The following is a 20,969-nucleotide window of genomic DNA, read 5'->3' on the forward strand; positions in this document are numbered from 1 at the left end:
ACAACAAAAGATAGTGAAAGGAGACAGAAAAAAGAGGCACAGTGGGCAACTGAGAAGAAAAGAAAAAAGGGTAACTGACTAAGCAAAGCACAGAGCAAACAAATAAAAAGAATCACAAGAAGTGCATAGCGCAAGCGCAGGAGGCTGATCTTACTGTAACACGCGCTCGCAAAATCCTCTAACTCTTTACATGTGGTCCTTTTTGAATCAACCTCCTCGCAACCCATATGTCCCTGCCCTCTTTGACTCATCCCTCTGTCTGTCTCTCTCGTCTCCCTCCCAGGAGGGCTCCTGACCCTGTGTGAAAGTCAGCAACACACATTCCACCACAGTCCACCCTGCTCTGGGAAAGTCAGGCTCTGCAGCACGAGAGATGGGGAGCGAGCGGGAGGGAGGGAGGAAAAAAGGGGGTGAGAGCTTAGACACAAAGGGGAAAATAGACAGAAGAAAGAGAAACGGGGTTAAAGAAAGAGACAAACTGCTGCTGGGGTGATGGGATTAAAGAGAAAGCAGTATTTAGGTTAAAAATATATACATTCTAGAAAGTGTTGGACCCCCTTCCTCAGTGCTGCGTGTAGCTGCCTGCATTTAAAATGATGAGTCTCACACTGTGACACATTCACATAGACCTAGACAGCTGCCTTCAATGGGCTGCTTGCCTGTAAAAGTGGATTCCTGTATCTCTCTTCCTTTTCCTCTTCCTCCTCCATCTCTCCATCCTGCTATCCCCCCACATTCCTCTACATATTTTGCTATTTTGTTTTTCCTCTTTGGGATGTACAAAGTCTCAGATTGATGAGTCACACATACATAGTTGTGTCTTTTGCATTTCCTGCATAAATTGGCTTCTGAAAGACTTTAGACTTAGACCAGCACTGTGATAACAGACAACAAGATAATGTGAGGTGTATGTAAAATATATACAGTGCAGTCTATAAGTACAGGTCTATATTTTCAAAGTATTGCCAATAACTTTCATGCAATTTAGAAAATTCCAGTTTAATTTCTGTGTTTTGTGCAGCATATATGCATTGGATGGGATGAGCTCAAACTGACTGACATCAGCAACCTCACACCAAACTAGATTAACAGGATGCAACATAAAAGTGGTTGAGTCTGTTGAAACCCTCTATAAAAATCACCAAGATGCCAATTTTCACAGACCTAATAGTATCACATGACCTCTTTGTTTGATAAAACACAGGTTAATAGTAGCAACAAGTAATTTGTGCGGGTAATTTTTGCATTACAAATTATCGATAATCCTGGCATTGTCGTACAGGATTAAGACCACTGACATTCACCGTCAGTTATAACAAATTTCTGGAGTTCCAGAGGTCATTTACGATGTCAAAGATCTTCAGCTTTAATGTGGAGCAGCTTTTTAGCATTTATTGAAATAGGACAGTGGAGCAAAGACGGAAAAGACAAGAGAGAGCAGTAGATTTGAACCTGTAACAGCCTCATGGTATATGGGTCACCTGCACCACTTCATGAGCTATATCAGTACCCGGGGGCTGCCATTTCTTTAAACAAGACATAAAACAGTGTTTTTCCTACAATTGAAGAGTATGAGCATCTGTGAGGAAAGTTCATAGGAAATATAACATGCCTTCAGTGATGCTGATGCTACAACCTTATTTGGTCTGATATGACAAGTAGTTCAAGTAGTTTTAGGATTTTGAACAATGTCCTGTAAACATCACTTGTTACAAAAGTTACATTTTGTTGCTATATTTGGAGGAAATCTAAACAGCTCTAATATCACTAGTATATTAATTTTATACATATTTTTGACAGCATATCCTCCCTGGTTAAGCTCTGCTAGAGCTGTAGTTCAGCTGTCTTCAGGTTTTCTTTGTATAAACTTCAGTTTGAAATTCAGCAAGTGAGACTGATGTAAGCGTGACCATAAGTGCTACACTTTGCTAACCCATCATAGATGTGAACACCCTTTCTCCTTCGGAGCATTAACGGCTGAAGTGCAAATTTACTGAGCTGGATAAGAGCCAAAAGAACATTTCAAATAACTGGAAAATGAATGTATATTATATATGTTAAGAGGTGCATAGTAAGGAGCATAAAAATGCAGATAAAAAAGAAGGATGGAGAAGAGTGTTTTACTGCAGGGGTGCAGGTGAAGGGAGAGAATCTGTGTGAGCCAAAATAGGGATAAAGGCTGATACATCGTTAACCAACCCTGATAAAGAAGTACCTCTAGCTTAGCTGTAACCAGTGTACTGCTCCTACTATTGATGGACATGAAACGAGTAAGTTAGATAAACTTAGTGACAGAAAGAATGACAGTCTGAAGAAGACTGACTAACCCACGAGCAGGTCTGAAAATAAGGACGCAACAACAGCAGATTGTGCCCCAACCCCCTTTAGATGCCCCTTTTGACTCGATGCTGGTGAAAGCCGAATAAGTATGGAGTTAATAAAAAGTGCGTTAGGATGACAGGCAGGGGGCCCTTCATGAAGTCACACCAGGGGCCTCGGTTCCACAAAGCCTCCAGTGTGAGGGAGCTATTCTTTGCACAGGTTCTGTGTGTTTGCAGGCTGGGGCAGGGGAGCACTGGGTACTCTGTCTGCTGGTGGCAATAAACTGGGATCAGTTGCAATGTCAGCAAACAGCCCACCAACGTCTCTGTATGATGACATTTACATCAACCCTAGCGCCCCGCTTGATGACTCTGATGACATGCACACAATTTTAGGCCCCAGTATGTCAACATCTACATCTTACAGGAAATGTGACAGTAATAGGAAACCACTACATACACTGTAATTCTGGTGATTTTAATGCTTTTTCTAAAGCACTCAATGTGCAAAAAATCAGCTTTATGCTCTGTGTTGGAACTAGGTTAAACTCCATCATCAAACTTCTCTCTTTCACACACAGAGACATGCTTCCAGTGCTTTGTAAAACATCATATACTTCACAGACTTTACCTCTGTTATGATGAAGAAATCATCACCAGGTTCTCCCTGCACCACTATCTTCTCTCCATCCTCAAACTGAACAGGCTCCAGGGCATCGGCCACAGTCAGGCGCTCCCATTTATCCAAAGATTCTGTGAAAGGACAGCAAATACAGATTACTGAAAAGAGAGTCTTATTTACATTGATCAGTAGTAGATCCACATACAATGTGGATTACCGTTTCATGGCCTGGAGATGGAGGCTTTTCTTGTTCAGTAAGCTGGTAGGAACACTAATTACAATCCAGTCATTTAAGAGGAACCGTTGTATCAGACCTTCTGTCTCCTCCCTAATTTCATGGATCTCACAGAGTTAAAACACCTTAAAACTGACTCCTAAAAATTTGTTGTACTCACTTTAAATTGTGTTAATTATATTCCAATCAAGTTCAAGTGTAGCGAAGTTCCTTTCCACCACTTCCATTCTATGGTTTCATAACTACAGTCTAACTTCGACAGTGAAATTATCTGAAATATAACCAAATATACTAATAAATATGATTTAGATTTAAGCAGCAATCCTTTAATAACTATTAAAATGATATATTTAAAATATGTCTTTTACTTTTATATAATTTTAAAGATCTCTTAAGACAGAAGTAAAGGTCAAGATATGTGAAGGAGTTCTGCTAAAAATTTTACAGCATCTTTCTAGTTTCTTCTGAGCGAGTCAGATAGTCTTTACGATTATCCAACCACAGCAACAGTGACGTGGTTAGCCTGAGATATTTCTAGAAACTGCTGGTATTCTCACAGAAACCAAAAACACAGTCATACATCTCACTGGGAAAAATGCTTAAGCCAAAGGAGTTTTAGGCAATTCAGATGAAATGATACTTAAGGAAACAGGACCCGCTAATAAGTAAATATCTCCACTGAGACATTTACCAAATCAACTAATCCTTCTTTAAAAACGGAGCAGATTATTGTTGCCTTAAAAACAGCTACACCTACACGTGGAATGTGACTTTGCTGCAGTGAAAGCACTGCTCATCTTTAGCTTTGTCTAGAAGATTCAATGTTTTGATTTGACTCAGACATGAGTTAGAGGTGTAAAACTACAGCACTCTCTCTTTGTCCCTGATGTGCTCAGTAACTGATCCCAGTGTGTCTATTTGTGTGTGTGCACTTAGGATTAGTTAAGGTAAGCCTGCTGGTTTGGAGGTGTCCAGTGTCCCCCGCCAGTGGGGCCGAGGTGTCTGCTGGACCCAGATGGATGTCTTCTTTCTGGCTGCCAGTTAAAGGCAGCAGGTCCTATAGAGGTGAACCCTAACAACTAGCGCGGTAACATGATACACAAATGTGCCGACTAAAGAACCTACATTTCATGCTTCACAGAACTTGCAACCACTTGGAGCACCATGCTACACACATACATGGTCGACGCACAGAGAATTGCCCGTGGAGATGCTAGGGCCTGTGTGTGTGTACGACAAACAACAGGTTGTTTTTTTTACTCCCTTCACTCCATGACATCAAGGGCTTGTACCCAATTTCGTGGCTATCTCAAAAATCAAAGACAAACAAAAACACCCCCGCCTCCTACTCCTCCTCCAATTCAAAGGGGCCGAGCAAAGCGAATGAGGAGAGGAAAAGCAGGAGGGTGCTAGCTGAATACAGGCCTCGACAAGGCTGTCAAAAAGAGAGCTGTGAAAGAAAAGAGCTGAATGAAAAGAGAGAGGACCTCGCAAAGACATCCTCCTAAGACCAGGATTGAGTGTATGTGTTTACTCAGCCAGCTAATAACTCTGTACAGGGGGCATGGCCTTACTTTATACACCACACACACGATCAAGTGGAAAGGGATGAGATGTCAGCTCCAATTGCAACTCGTTTTTAAAATCTGAATGAATCTCATTTGCCATCCCTGAAAACCAAATTGCCTGTGCAGGCTGGTTATCCAAATTCCAGCCGCAAAGAGAGGCTTATCTTAACTGCCTATTCCTTAAATGTGCACATGGACACATTGCACACATTGCATAGTGTGACTGGCTTTAGCATGAACAGTGTGAGAAGATTAGGACTCTACACACAGACCTCACTCAGCTATGGGCCTTGTGTGACAGCGTGTGCCTGTGTTTATGTGGGTTAATCTACAGTATATAAGTAACTTTCTGCACTCTGAACTCTTTGACCTGCGTAAAATGAATGCATGAATATGTATAAACACACTCATATCCTTCGGCATAGTCACAAATTGATTAACAAAGTGTAAAAGAATTCATTATATTCACCAGTAACTACATGCTGCACATCTTGTCTATATTATATTTAACACACAGACTTACCAAGAATGGAGACTTTGCTCAGGAACTCTTCATACATCTTTCTCTTTCTCAGTGTGCTGCCCTGTAACACACAAAAAAGCAAACACGTTTACCATTTAAGGAAGTTGTTGTAATACTATGGTATTAATGCACACCTATGGCCATGAGTTTGATTTTTATCCCAAAACCAAGAGATCACTCTCGTTAATCAGAAACTCTTTAAAACTTTTAATTTGTTTTATTTTTTCACTCCTTTAATTACAAAAGTTAAAAGCACAGCAACTTTGCTTCGACAAAGTTTTTCAACTGTGAAAAATGTATATCTTTGGGATGCAAATATTGGAAAGAGCCTTAAAATCTGCACCTTTTTTTGCAGAGTTAACATAGAGAGCATCCAAAGGGTTGCATGTTTCTCATTCCACAGCCAACCTTTAAAACTCCAAATATTACATATGAATACTGCCAAAATATTAAAACATGAATACACATTTTTTTTTAATCTGTGATGAATAGATGACAGTTCATGGTTCATGCGTTTCTGATACGTGTATGTCTGTGTGTGTGTGTGTGTGTGTGTGTGTGTGGCCCACCCCACCCACCAGGCAGGGGACTTTCCCCCATTCTGCCTCTGCCATGAAAATCAGGTGCTTCCTGACAAGTCTAGACCAAGAGGACCCCTTCCCTCGCTGCATTTCTCCTTCACTGCACAGAACCACTCAGAGGGAGCGGGAGCATGAAAAGAGTAAAAGCGAGTGAGGAGAGACGATCTTGTCCGCCCTGCCTTTGCATATGGAAATGATATATTGAGGCTTGGGGTGTCTTTAGTGCATAAGTGCCTGAGACCCGCTGCTGCCTCTAATTTCATATAATTTCACATTTTGTCTTAAAAGGGGAGAAAATGTTCCCAAGTGAGCCAATGTCAAAGTCAGAATCGTAAACAACTTGATTAAAGGAATTCTAGCCTGCGCTGCCTCCCTCCTGGATAAATGATTTGAGTTGTGTGTCTGTGTGCATGTATGTCGTCAGTGTGTGCAGGCAGAGCGTGCAGTCTGTTTTTAGTTCTGCCACTTATGTTTTGCTGCCGTCTCCGCAGAGATGAAACTTGCTCGTTAAGCAAGCAAATACAAACAGTAACGCATGTACGCTCTACCTCTAACACACACCGCACACACACACTCCAGCTTACACAGAGATGTTAAGTTGGTCTTCAGATTTGAAAGTCTCCCCATAGAGCTAATCAGACAGCCTTGCAAGGCTTAAAGGCTTAACATGTGTACATGAAATTACATTACAATACAGTAGATGTGATTTATACGACTGCAGTAGGAACCGCTGGGTGGGCCGGAGTAACATCGCAGGGTTTCAAAGAGACTCGCTGCGGTGGAAGGAATGAAAATGATGCGTTTCTAAATTTCTATTTCTAAAATTTCAAGTTGTCATTTATTTTGTTGGTGAACATCTTTTTTCTCTTTGTCTTCTGTTTTATCTTGTCTACTTGGGAGGGCCTGAGCACATGTTTCATGTATAAAACTCTTGTGCTCCTGTTGGCCCCAGTGTTCACTCCTCCTGTGGCTAAAAGATGAACCAGCCTCTGTGTCTGTTCAGTCTTTGAGGGAGAGTCATCAAAGACTTGAGGTGTGGCGTGAAGCCAGACTAAACCAACTGTACCTTACACCCCATCTCCATCACCTTCATCTCTGTCCAATGTGAAAAACGTACACCACCACCCCGCCACGCACACATCCCCTCTCATTTCTCTGTATAATTTCTCCTTGTTTCCTTTCGTCTCATGTTCTGTTTGTTGACAGTTGTCTGTCAGTTTGTTAACGGCTTTGTCTGTAGCTATGTGTGTTTAAATACCAAGATGACACAACAAGGAGGGTATTGTATAAATGGCAGTAACACAATAGAAACAGTGTGGTTATCACAGGGAATGGTATTACACTGTTTACTCAATGTACACCCTGATAAGGAAGCTGGTAGGGTGGGTGGTGTAGTGAGAGGCTCTTTGGCTCTACATGATAAAATCATGGCCGTACTGTAAACAAACTGTGATATAATGACTTGTGCGCGTGTCATTATTTTCCACTGGGGTATGGTGTGAGGAGAAATATCTACAAGTAAAGTCGTCAAAGGCACATATAAACAATTGCTGCTCATCTTAAAGGTTTTATATGAGATATATGAAGTATATAAGAAGTAAGAAGAAGCATTTTTTAGAGAACTGATTTAAAGTATCTTTTTTTAACCAGATAGTTATTCAAAAATATTAAATTTATTCCTGATTGATCCATTAACCTTTTTGTAGGTTTAAGTGACTTGGATGATCAACTGGTTACCAAATTTATATTTCTGTTTGATCACTAACTGGGGAGGAGATTGCACACAATGCAGTTTAAAAATCACATAAATGTGGCTTAACTGCTTTTAAATGTAAAACCATTTAAATTACACATAATCATTTATAAGATTTGGAGACACAGCAGACTCGGGACAGGAAAGCAGATGTGAGAACAATGAACCTGATGGCAGTAGCAATGCACCTTATGAGCTTCCAGCTAACTAGCTGCAGACACAGACGCTCAGCATATTTTTTGCTGGGAAACACACCACACACAAACACACACACATTTACACTCAGAGAGAAAGCTCACTCGTTGGCCTAAGTCCTTGCCAGAATACCACACTTTGTAAAAACAGCTTTACAAATCATTGACAGCAATAATTAACTACAGGTTCACATAATTGAATTCTGTTTCACCCCGTCTCCCCTCCTGCAGCTGCTGCTGGAAGCAACGAAGGAATGAAATGTGTAAGACAAGGAGAATCCTCTCAAAGAAAGGTTACCAGGGCGGACTGTGCCCTTAGTTTAACTATGCGCTTAAGAGGTGACATGAGTGCTGTGTAGGTCAATGCCAACTTTACTCTGAGCTGAAAGGTCCGAAAACAAACCTGCTTCAATCTCTGCTGGTTTTACACTGAACTGAACTTTCAGTTGGCCAAGGCTTAAATGCAAGAGGTAGTTTGAAAAGTTAAATGGGAACTCTCTAATTTATTTGGAATATGGTGTTAGGAACATTTGAGGAAGTGTTTAGCTGGGCACAGACACACACATGGACAATATTTAGTCATTCTAATAACAACCAGTGTGTGTGTGTGTGTGTGTGTGTGTGTGTGTGTGTGTGTGTGTGTGTGTGTGTGTGCGCGCACTTATGAGCAAGGATGAGGGCAAGGGCACAGTTCCTTGTGTTTCCAGTTTATACATTTCGACATTCCTGCTAGATAAGCTCCCGGAGTGGGAAGTGCAAGAGGAGGCATTAATATTGACCTTTTTTACTCCTCTTCTCACTCCCTCCCCACTTTTGGCTTACTTCATCTAAGAAGAGATCTAGACGCATTAAAATGGGAGGATACACTCCTGTGTGTGTTAAAGCGTATTTGGAGTATCAAAAAGAAAGCAAATGTTTTAAGTGCTTAAGGAGCCTTAAGTGGTTGACTGGGAGGAAATACTGCAAGCACAGGACTGTGATTGATGATCGTAGAGAGTCTACTAATGTGATGTAAATATTATTTGTCTACAGTGTCATAGTGTGGATTTGTTTTAAGGTTTAATATTTTCAAATATACCATAAAATAATGAAAGCAAACCTTTTCCAATTCATGGGTTAAATATATTTAATACCTACCTACCTACGAATAACAAGCTCTACAGACCTACAACCCCTTTGGTTATTTGTCTACTGTTATAATGCCCAAAACGGAGTAATAACATTCCTCTTTAATTATATAATACAGAAATTTCCAAAGTCCTCAAATGCATACGTTTATAGGTAGCCAGTATATCTATTTTAGTAATCAAGAGAGAGTAACACACAAAGAAGAAGAAACTTTTGGCTGGTCCCTTATACACAAAGGGGTCACCCTATCAGCTCCACATGTTTGATTTGGCAGAGTTTTTGCACTGGCTAGCCGGCCTAACCACAACACTTAAGGGCTGTGTGATCAAACCAAGTGTTTTTCACTTGTTAGTCAAATGTGTAAAGCATTACACTACGAAGAAGCATAGCGAGCGATTAACACTTTGTGTTCCAAAACTGTCATACTGTAATTTCACTCACAAGAAAGAAGATATTCAGTTCTCCATCCTGTTTCTTAGCCGCTTATCTAACTGGGGGCAGCAGGAGAGCTGGAGCCTATCCCAGCTGATGTAGAGCAAGAGGCAGTGCACAGCCTAGGCAGATCCGACTCCATCACAGGGAAACGCAAAGAAAGACAGACAACCGTACATTCGCACATCTGCAACTACAGCTAATTTACAATCATCAGCAGGTTGGAAGCTTTTCTGTGTGAACCTACACCACAACTGTACAGCCACTGAAAATAATATACAGCTGTAATGCTGTGTGCACAGTGGAAGCAATTTACCCATCAAGTTGTGCAATGTATGTTTGCTACAAACCAGCCTCTTGCATACTGTTACCGTGGAGTTTACAGAAATACTGAGAGTCATCATGATGAAGTTCATACCATGAGGATGCGTCGGTAGCTGTCTCTGTCAATGCCCCACAGTTTCAGGTCTGTTTTGGCCTTGACGGTGGCAGCTCTAGGAGTGCCGTAGATGAGGGCCAGCTCTCCAAAACTACCTCCTTCTCCAATACTGGTCACCCACTCACCATTCACATACACCTGCAGACAGAACAAAAGCCAAATTTATAAAGAGGGTCATATATAAGCCGGGATGTTCCTGATGAATACAAACATTTTCTGGGTACAGTTGTTTTGAGGTAGGAATTTCAAACTTTCTGCCATTTCAGCTTCCCATCCAAAGACACTTTATCCAACACTTGGCCCACCATTCCCCCATCCCCCTTCAGTTTCCGGGCTGTTTGATTTTCTCACTAGGCTTGTCCCTAAGTATTTGATCCCCACTAAGCCCTCAGATGAGACCCTCTAAAATGCCCTCTATCCCTACCATCTCTCCATCAATCCCTTTTATTTTCTTTGTCTTGTCTTGTTAGAGTCATCCCTGTGATTTGGAAGTGATGGGAGGTCGGAAAGCTGTGTGGATTTGTTCGGGCTGTGTGTCATCTGAAACACACATTCTCATGATGCTTCATCATTTACATGTGCAGGAACACACATGCACAGCTCTACTGAGATCAACCACTGTAGCTCTACAGACAATGCAACCTCAGTGAGACTCATTCAGGCTGTCTCTAGGGCTGTTACGGTTTCAGCTGTCGACACACTATCCACTATCTTGTTGACTTAATACACAGAGAGAGGCAGAGGGAAGAAGGAAAGCAGGGTTTATTCCTCTCTGGTGGTTGTTGTGAATTGCCAGAATTGTTGCAGGCCATTATTCATGCTCCAAGTAGACCACAGGGGACTCATCCTTCACTATACAGTGGCATGGCTTCAAAGAGACGCAGAGTGCTGACTTTGGTTACGTCAAGCCTAGAAGAGCAATTAAATGAACACTGAGAAAGAGTTACATCAGAGCATACAGGTAGCATACAGGCTTTTTAACAGTCCAGCCCTCAGGTATCTCCTGACCCGTGAGTCACTGTTTCATCCTCACTTTTGTACATGTGATGCCAACAGAGTGTTGCAGCTCGCAGATAGACAGAACTGCTTTAAATACTTGAACGGGAGCAAGAGTGAAGTTACTCCCAGTCGGGGCTGAGATGACAGAACAGAAAAGTCTTGATTAACATGCTGTATGCTGTCTCTCACAATAAGTGAATTTTCGAGAGCAAATCGCATGTGCCTGTGAATAATTAATGAACCAATGAATCAAAATTACTGGAAGGGGTAGATGAGTCATGAGTTTGTTTCTCTGCACAAGCCTGCTGGCCATACAGGTAGGTGCAACAAAAAATATGCATCTCTGTTTGGCATGATGTAATTAATTTCATTGCCAAATCCACTATAAAAATAAAATAAGCTTTCCTTTAAAATGACTGTTAAGGTAAGTAATTTAAACGATTACCCAAATACTTGTGATTAAACAACTATCAATATTTAATTACAGCTACTATTTCTTCGCCCTGATAAGATCATCTTGCATTTTGGCATGAAAGCTGTCATTTCTTTAGCGGTGCACCCATATAAATACAGGCCAATGTTTGTAAGTGAGCAGATTTGAGTGCAGACATGGAGGGGTGTTTACAGTAGTGGCAGTGGTTGTCAGCGTTCAGGCAGTTTATGGGATGCTGGCAGATTTACACCCCAGCTTAATGAGAGACATCTCCACACTTTAATAACCTCGGCACTGATCTTGAAGCAGTTTAGCGCCTGGGCTTTGGCTGGGAGGCAGCAGCTGTCTGTAGAGATAGAGGGGTGGATGGCGCTGTGAGGTGAAGGCGACACAAATGAACACAAGGTTTGGACAGGGGTGACGTTGAGGGTAGGAGCGCAGGGTGACAGGATACCGGCGCTCCTGGACTAACAGCGTATGGTGTTAGTCCAGAGGAGACGACCTTCAGAGGAACAACAAAGATGCACAGACTGAGCAGATGCAGATGTGGACTTAGATCAGATCAGAATTAAGAAATTTTGAGAAGAGGGAACTTTATAAAATTAAACAGGCAAACTTTGTCTTGATTGTTGTAGACAAATTTTTGAGTTTTTCCAGATATTACCATCTATCTTTGTATCTAACGTGAATATAATCTTGAACTACATAAAAAAAACATGGATCTTTACTCTTAATAAAAAAAAAAAGGGCCCCACAACTTATCAAATTATATTTGACAATTCACTTTCTGAGAGTTCATTGCTATGCCATCTTTCTATCAAGGCACCATCTCACTACTCCTACACTTATTTCTTCCTGCTCAGGTGGGTCAAACTTCAGCCAAGCTTGCCAACCTGCTTCTCTCCTCTTGCCCACTGTCTCTGTGCTCACTGTTGTAAGCTGATAAGGTCACTTCCTGTTTAACTAGCTTCTGTTTTATCTCCCTCCACTTAACTCTATCGCTCTGTGTCAGGCTTGCTAAGACAAAAGATCTCTCAGTTTGTGCGCCTCTCACAGCCAGTTCAAATCTATAGCAGTGCACAGATTGTCATCAGAGTGGAAGAGACCTTTGAAGAGAACAAAACATAGGGGCAATCCTACAACCTGCCCATTGTTAGAAGGAAATTTTATCTCTACGTGAGTGAAGAAGGCTGGGATTTTCTACTGAGTCACAATCCTTCTTATAGACTACACATGAGACAGTAAATAAAACCATACTGGAATCCCCTTTATTTTAAATATTTTGCTTTGACTCATTCAAAGAACAAGTAAGAGTGTACTCTAAATCTGCTCTGAGGTGCATGTGTGTCCATGCCGGCCACTTACGTCCACTTCACCTTGGTCAATCACATAGAAGTTGTCTCCTTCATCACCTAAAGGGGAGAGAGGAGGAGAAACACAGGTGAGCACAGATAAGGCATCAATACCTGCTAGCTTTAAACCATTTAGGAAGCTTCCTTTACTTGTTTATTTTCTTTCTTTTACTTTCACCTCCTGTTTATTTCTCAAAGGTGGACTTTTTAACCAGTAAAAGGTGCCCCTATAATGTTTTCTTGTAAACAAATGTAGTTATGTTCTTCACCAGAATGTATCCTTGAGGCCAAACAAACACATTGCCTCATTAAAAAAAATGATAAGCCTCTTAAAACTGCTTACTAGCATGCAATCTTCTCTCCATCTCTATCATCATTATCGTCCCCTGCAATTAAGTGTGACACACTTTGCTTGTGAGCATGATGTCCTTGTGCATAACACAAATAAAGAAAAAGAGGACATATTCATAGAAAAGCAGTGTTCAAAGAGGTTTAAAAACTCCATCAAGAACCTTTAAACTAAAATTGAAGCATTATGGGATTAAAGTATTTTTGAAGCCAATTCACATGAACTGGGGCACAAAATAAATTAAGAAACTTTGGGGATTTGTGAATCCTGGAATGTCTGTTTGGTTCTTGGCCCTCTCTGAAAAGGCAAAGAAACAAAAAAAAAAAAAAAGAAACTGTTGGGTTTCTTGTCTGGATGTTATTTTTGTTCAGATCTTCATAAATCACCAACTTCAAGCTTCAGGGCACACCCAGCGTCAAAAGTGCTACTGCCTTCTCCAGAACGCATATTTCACTGTGCCTGCCAATATATTTGTGATATAAGGCTCTCACAAGCAGAAGAGTGCAACTGCAGCAGTGTTCATTACTGGTTCTTGTGTGGCTTAATAATGCAAGCTCTGAAACCAAAGTGTCCGAGCATGCATAGCTTGATCCTTCTGAAGTGTAAAGAACAGAGATCCATAGTATAGCAACCAACCACAGGCAGCAGCTTAATTTATTTAGTTTCTTATATTAAAGAATACTGTTTGTTATATTTACAAAGCTTGGAACTAAATGTGCTGTCTGGTCTGATGTTGTGTCACTGACATAAGTGTGGTGGGATTTCAAAGTGAACAATAACCCTCGAAGCGAGTCATGGGATCCGGTTGGTTAATGTCCGTTAAAAGCATCTAGTCTGGAGATAAGGCTAAAAAATGGCAAGTGTTCCTTTAATTATGCTATCCATTACATAGGGTTCAGGGGAAATTATTAAAAAGGACTGACAGCCACAAACATGAGCAGCGCAAATCGCTCCCCGCAACTCCAAACTGCAAATGCAAATCCATTCAGAGGTACATACAGGTAATGATGCATGAGTCCTGATGACACAAGTATGCATTTGTGTGCATTTAGCAGATACAAAGTGAGGTTGTGTGTGTGTGTGCTTGTGTTTTGGTGTGTATGTTCACCTAAAGAGTTGAAAGGCTTAGAGCACCCCGTGAGTAAAGTTCACAGGAGTTCACACGGCTAATTAATACTGAGTGGAGGGGGCTCGTTAATCATACAGCTCTATTTGTCACACAAAACGCTCCTTGTCTATCTGAAGGTCTGTCCCAGTGGAAACCTCAGACACACACACACACACACACACACACACACACATACATACACCTACTCACAACCTGCTGCAACCTGGCCCTTGGCTATCTCCCTCTGTCTGTCTCTGTCTCTCTCTTTCATCTCATCTATCGGTCTTTCAGTTCCCTCTGACTGTGTCTTTCTTTTCTCCTGCTCTTCCTGTCTTTTATCACTTTGGTGCCCAATCCTTTGTTTTGCATCATTTCCAATCCCTCTGTGAGTGCAAGCAAATATTTGACCATAATGCGCACACACAAAGACACACTCACACACACACACACAGACAGAGGCCTTGTTTCAATACAAGCTAGTTTAGGTGTTATGCTGTGACTCAAAAAGGACAACGCAGGTTGCATCCTCAGTCTCTGAGGTGTTTTGTAACCACAATGTCAGCATTAAAGTAAACATGTCCATCATCAATTTAATTTCATCTTTGAATATTTTTTTTCCTCATATAAAATTAGTAGGGCACCAAGGGCAATACTGCTATTCTGCATTTTTGAAGTAAGTGATGGATTTGATTCAAATTTTAATGCCATCTTTCTTTGATCGACTTCTACTTTTATGCCAAGTTTCATTATAGCCTTTGCATAATCTTGCTGACAAACAGACCAAAAATCAGCGCTGAAAACATCTTATTACTAAATAACCGATCACTTACTGCACTAACAATTGAAACAGTTTATGTCAGGAACAGCGGATGAACTTCTCTATAAGCAATATATTACAATGAAAATAGCTCTATGCTACATTTTGCATGTTATAATACAGTAAATCACCTCCTGTTTAAATCCCACTCAAACCTTACAGTCAATAACTCCCAGCTGTGTCTAAACAGTGTGTGAGTGGTCAGTGGCGTGGTTGGTTTCTTGATGCTGTACAGTAGTCCAGACATTAGCAATGACATCAGCACTGCATATAGTGTATACCACAGTCTATAGTGTATATAACAATGGACTGCCTGGGACTGGGACTAGGGGCCCCAAAAAGTTAGCTAGACTTATTATCACCAAATTAGGACTGATATACTCCTGGATGCTGTCTTAAGAGAAGGTGGGAGAGACTGAGGGAGTGTTTGTCTAGCACTGACAGTTTTCCTGCACCTAGTGTCTGTATGAGTGTGTGTTTGTAAGGCATGCTCCACACGTGTAAACTATGTTTTTCTGAGCAGGTGTGAACATAATATTATCTAGAACTGGGAATTTGTCTGAGAGAATGTTTGTTTTCAGTGTTTTAAATATGTGATTAAATGTGTCTGCTTCTGTGTTTGATAGGAGCTTGTGTGGGGGAGCGCTGGAAAAATACAGTCTGGACCTGCTGATCTGTGTTCTGTCAAAGTCCAGGGATGCCTAGACTGAAGGTTTTGATGACTGCAGTTAGGCAGAGGAGAAAGACCTGGCATCTGGTGCAGACTGAGGGGAATGTGTGAGTGAGGCAATGAGAGGAAACGGGAGGGAACGTGGGAGTGGCAGAGAAAAAAAAACAAAAAACGGGTAGCAGTACAATTGTAGTATTCTTTAAGATAAACTCATTGAAGGTAATCAGTGAGAATGGCACTTTAACTGTTTCCTTTCCATTAAAGTGGTTAAGTCCATTAAGATGATGTAACTCATGACCATGGCAGAGCATTCCAGCGTATCAAAGATGGCTACAACCACTATGACATTTCCAAATGGTTAATCTTGAAGCCTTGAGCTGAGCGTTTTGGCTGTTATAATTTTAGTGCTTTGAAACCAGATATAACAAGCAAGGCTGGAATTTGAGAGTGCAAGGTAACCCCACCCTAAAGCACAGCCTGTTCCATTATCATTTCTACTGTACTTGGGACCAGAATGAATGAAATGAACATCATTCAGTAACACTAAGAAATACATAAGATAAGTGTTTACAAAGGTCAAAGGTCCATTTAGCAATAAGGGCGTTCTTTCCATGGACTTCTATATAAGTGTTCTATACCACTGCTGGCCATTAGAAAGAATGTAGGCTTGAGGCACCTCTGTACTGGCTTTTCTTTTCAGAGCTTTTACAGCCTGTGAATAGATACACATGGCCATAATACACATTTATTAGGTATACCTGTCCATCTGCTCAGGGTGGTCTAAAACTGCAGATCTACTGGAATTTTCCCGCAGAACCATCTATGATGTGTGAGCAGCAGTTGAAAATGCCTTGCTCATGCCAGAGATTAGAGGAGAATTGCTAGACTGCTTCAAGGTGATGGGAAGGCAATGGTAACTCAAATAACCGCTCATTACAACAAAAGTATGCAGAAGAGCAACTATGATGGACTACAACAGCAGAGGAAACTGAGGCTACAATTACCACAGGCTCAACAAAAACAGAAGATTATAAAAATGTTACCCGGTCTGATGACTACTGATCTCTGCTGCGACACACAGCAGTAGGGTCAGAATTTAGGGTCAGAACAGTCGCACACCTTTCAGATGTGTTGTCATGGGAGATTTTCAACATGGATGACAATCTGCAGCAACTGTGTGATGCCATCATGTTAGTATGTCCCCAAATCTCTGAGGAATGCTTCCAGAACCTTGTTGAGTGGAGCACCTCTGAGTGCAAGTTATGACGTTAAAACCCATTTAGGTTTCAAAATGAATCTTTTTGATTAGAATTTAAGGATTGTTTTTGTTCGCCAGAGGAAAATAAACAGTAACATATTCCTGCTATAATTAAGTACGTAAACCAAGTTGGATTTTGCTCAGCAGGCTGACTTTAATCTTCATCTCAACAAATATTTATACAAACCTTGCTGGATAACTGTTTCCCCTGCAATATGGGTGACCGGGAACATGGCATCAAATATGTCACTGGAAGACAAAGAGAAAGGAAAAGAGAGAGAGTTAATAACGCATACCTGCTATTATGTTATATTATCCCACCAGTTTTCTGAATTGTTTGCTGAGTGTCATGCACAAATATACAGTACACACAAGACTTTTTGTGTAGGACTGGTATTATGGGAAAGACAGCAGCCATCATCACTTTGCAAACTCGATCAACAGGCAGAAAAGGCCAAAGAGACAAGCATGGGAACTCTGGGTGACCCCAATACACACTCACACTCACACACACACAAGCTTGCACAAGACACATCCATCTGAATGTGTACACAACTGATTTCTTTGTCCTCATCCATATCCAGCCACACATCCATTATTTCTACTTAGTGCCATCATAAAGAACACATTTATGCCAGTTATAACACACAGTTTAGTCCAACAAACCGGCCACAGTTTATTTTATCATCAGTCTAGAATATTGTACTTTTTTTTCACTCTCCATTTCTGACAGTTGCCATTGTTACTACTCTGTTACTACTGGTGTTTATTTTTGTTAAATAGAAATACTAAACACATCAGAATATTATCATCACGTATAAGAATTAAAACATTTCAGCCCCGTCTGCCTCTTTACATTGGACCGGTACTGTGCGCAGGCTTAACAATGACTGTTTTGTTTCAGCCCATGATCAAAGCCCATATCTCAGAGTGTATCTTCCTTTAGAGGCACTGAGAAAACAAACAAAGTGATGGCTGTGTCTAAGCACTTAATTTCTGTTTCAGCCCAGCAGGGAAAGCGCCTGTTAGACTGTTGCTAATCAGGCTGTTTAAATGCATGAAGCCGCAAAAGATTAGAGCTCCACTGCTGGGATGTGTTGGGACAAGAGAAAACTAAGTATCCTTCCTCTCCTCCTCTCTGCCTGCCTCACACCTTCGGGGTATATTTATCTATCTAATCAGTTGCATACCACCCGTCTCATAGAGAAATATAGGGAAAAAAAGAAAACAATAAAAGAGGGTCAGGCATATCAAAGACATACAAGACCTGCTGAGTGAATGTGGGACAAGTCAGAGCCCATTCTCAGTTATGTTTGTGTGTGTGAGTCTGTGTGTGTGGGTATGTGTCACTGAATCTGTGCACTTGAGCCAGTCTGTCTGCATCTGAGTGGAATACTGCCTATGAAAACACACAGGTTTGCGCAAAATTATGTGTGGGTGTTGAATAAGTGTGCAGTCCTGACAGTGCACAAGACTACGTAGTACTTGGAAATGAAAAGGCTTACACAGCCAAACTTACAGCACACTACAAACATTAAAAAAAATGTTGCTTTGCATTAACTTTGCCATTTTAAGAAGAAAAAAGAAAGAAACGTAGGTCAACAGATGTTGAGGAGAGATCTGAGGATGTTATTGAGTGGTCTGGAAGTGAATGGACCTGGCTGGTATTTGTTTATGTGACACTGAATAAAAAGCAGACTTAAGAAGATGGATTTGGGCCAACTTCACCCACAGGTAGGCTCGGTGCGTTGCAGCTGGCCACTGACTCACGCATACTTGAGGACAAGCAGCACACACAAACACACATTCAAATAACACACTCACTCTTTGAAGTCTGCACGCACAACTAAAAGATGCCACACCCCCATACTACATAATGACGCATGCAACCAATCCACTCACAGACACACAGTTGTGTAATTTGCCCATTGATACAACAATGCAAAAACATATTTATACAGAGTCCATTCTGATGAACACTTGCATACTGGCACTGTGATGTGACACGCACGCTCAAACACTTTGATGATGATTAGTCAGTCAACATCTGCACGAGTGCCCTCGACTCTCCTTGCATCTGTGGCCACCTGTGCTTGGCGTGGACTGTGTTTATTCAAGGAGCTTTTGAGCAGTTGGTTTGAGGTTATGTGCAATTTATATTGTGTGGCTTATGAAAATAATTACTTTGGAAAATGCCAGGTTTAACAGTGTAGACCGATTTAGAGGCATTAAGTGAGAAAACATTGAGAAAACCAGGAGAAAGTGCTGGAAGTACTCAAAAGTCGTAACTTTTTAAGTTTCGACAAAACTAGGCACATAAAGTAGACATAAGTGGCATCGTGGTTGCATTCAGCTGTGGTGGTGGTGATGCGTTGTTGATCACACGGAGGATGGGCAAGACTGGCCCACATTGCCACAGCAAGAGGATCAAAGGCAGTAAACTTGAGTTTACCTAATTACACTTGACCGCCTCTCTCCATCCACTCAGTACATGCATCAGTGAGCGCAACAAAGATGCATATGGAGGTAATTACTTCCCCTTGTCTCTACCCGTCTCTCTTTCCCTTTCTTCGTCCATGTCGGTTCCTGCTCGGTTTCTCCCATTTCAGTTACCCCTTTCTTCCTTATAATTCTCTTGCTGCCCCACCCATTTCCCCATCTCTCGGTCTATCGCCCCCTCTCTGCGTGTCTCAAATGAAGTGATTAATCTTGTCCTTTCCGCTACCTGTAGCCCCTCTGACCTTATGAAAAGGCAGAGCAACCCCACTAACAATGAGTGTGCTGTTCTGACAGAGACAGATAGAAGGAGAAAGAGGCAGAAAGAGACCCTGCAGACTGTGACGGGCCTAGGAAGCTCACCTCCACCCAATGGAGGGAGACAAAGCTTCTGTCATGGTTGAGCTATGTGGAGGTTCTTCCTTAAAACACACACATGGATAATCATTCACTCGTCCATGTGTACAGTGTTAAAACAGACCAAAAACTTGATTCATGTAAAAACCCAGATGTTAATTACGCTGGTAACACTGTCACATTAGTTTGATCTCATCTGAATTTTTACCATATGTCCACACACATCATGTGCAGTTGACATCACATGGACGGCACATTGCCCATATGTGTCTGTTTGTAGTGCCAGAAGCAGGTGGAGATGGCACCTGTGGAATAATGTGAGCATAACAATAAAGCAGCAGTTCAAGTTCAAAGCAGGGACTGCTAAGGCCAACAGATCAGCACTTTTATCTAACAGCCTGCATTAAGCTGTGTTGAGCTTAATGTGAAAGGTTGCAACATGTACGCACATTGAGCGTGTGAATTCATGCATGCACTGTGTACTGTACATGCAGTTGTGACAGGAAAAGTTTTTACGCTCCTTCACCCTCAGACATGCCCACAACAGTTCAGCAATAGCCTATTATTGTTCTCAAACACCCATAAAAATGTGGTTAGCTTGGAGGGATTCAGTCATTAATAAAATAAAATTAAGCCCTCCTTGTTGTAGCCGGACTGCTTGTTGTTCTTACAGGTTGACAATGACAGACTCCCTCTTCGCTCTCCTCTTCCCTCCTTTTTAATCTCTTCTACAGCCCCGCTGTTTATTTGTTCAGCAGCAGACATCTTATCTTTACATTACTACATCAACACACAGCGCTGCCATTATACCATTAACACCAAAGGCCCCTTTAGGGGCACGGCATGCCGCCACGTCTTTGTGTTTCTTAATGGGCCGCAGAATGTTGAGTTACACAAGTCCTTAATGGGGAGCCCATCCAGTATGCTCTTTGTCTGGGTAGGAGAGGTTTTGCAATATCTGAAATAATCAACAACTCCACCACATACGGGAACTTCCCTGCTCCAAGTTGCGTCTCAGCTTGGCAGCAATTTGCCACTGGTTTGGCTGTTGCAGCGTTCATGCCGTAAGTGCTTGAAGGATTAATTTCCACTGCCACAGTTGATAGTAATTCAGACTGCTGATTCTGGCAAAACAGAACAATAGTCTTTGTTTTGCGAGTCCAATCAGTTCCATTATATAAGCAAAGACCTGGGGACACCAAATGTACACTGGAAACGAAAGTTAAAAAATGATTTCCTATGGTAAGACATGTTACAGCCACTAAGATGCAAGTGAAAGCAGTGAGATGGAAATGCACCAGAGACAATGCCAACATCATTATACAAGTTATATG

At 41.5% G+C, this 20,969-nt stretch overlaps 1 protein-coding gene across 2 annotated transcripts in view; it reads right to left on the reverse strand.

Moving 5' to 3' along the window:
- The window catches only part of prkar1b (protein kinase, cAMP-dependent, regulatory, type I, beta), a 64,753-nt gene that overhangs the window by 9,587 nt on the left and 34,197 nt on the right, over positions 1 to 20,969 (reverse strand). For both annotated transcript variants that reach the window (XM_003450128.5, XM_005454889.4), the window contains 5 exons: positions 16,970 to 17,031; positions 12,594 to 12,640; positions 9,776 to 9,934; positions 5,270 to 5,330; positions 2,953 to 3,074 (listed from right to left, as the gene is read on the reverse strand). In XM_003450128.5, coding sequence (XP_003450176.1) covers positions 2,953 to 3,074; positions 5,270 to 5,330; positions 9,776 to 9,934; positions 12,594 to 12,640; positions 16,970 to 17,031 — 451 coding nt within the window. The remainder of the gene's footprint in view (positions 1 to 2,952; positions 3,075 to 5,269; positions 5,331 to 9,775; positions 9,935 to 12,593; positions 12,641 to 16,969; positions 17,032 to 20,969) is intronic.

This window comes from Oreochromis niloticus, linkage group LG4 (genome assembly GCF_001858045.2).
Source record: "Oreochromis niloticus isolate F11D_XX linkage group LG4, O_niloticus_UMD_NMBU, whole genome shotgun sequence".
In the NCBI taxonomy this organism is placed as follows: Eukaryota; Metazoa; Chordata; class Actinopteri; order Cichliformes; family Cichlidae; genus Oreochromis; species Oreochromis niloticus.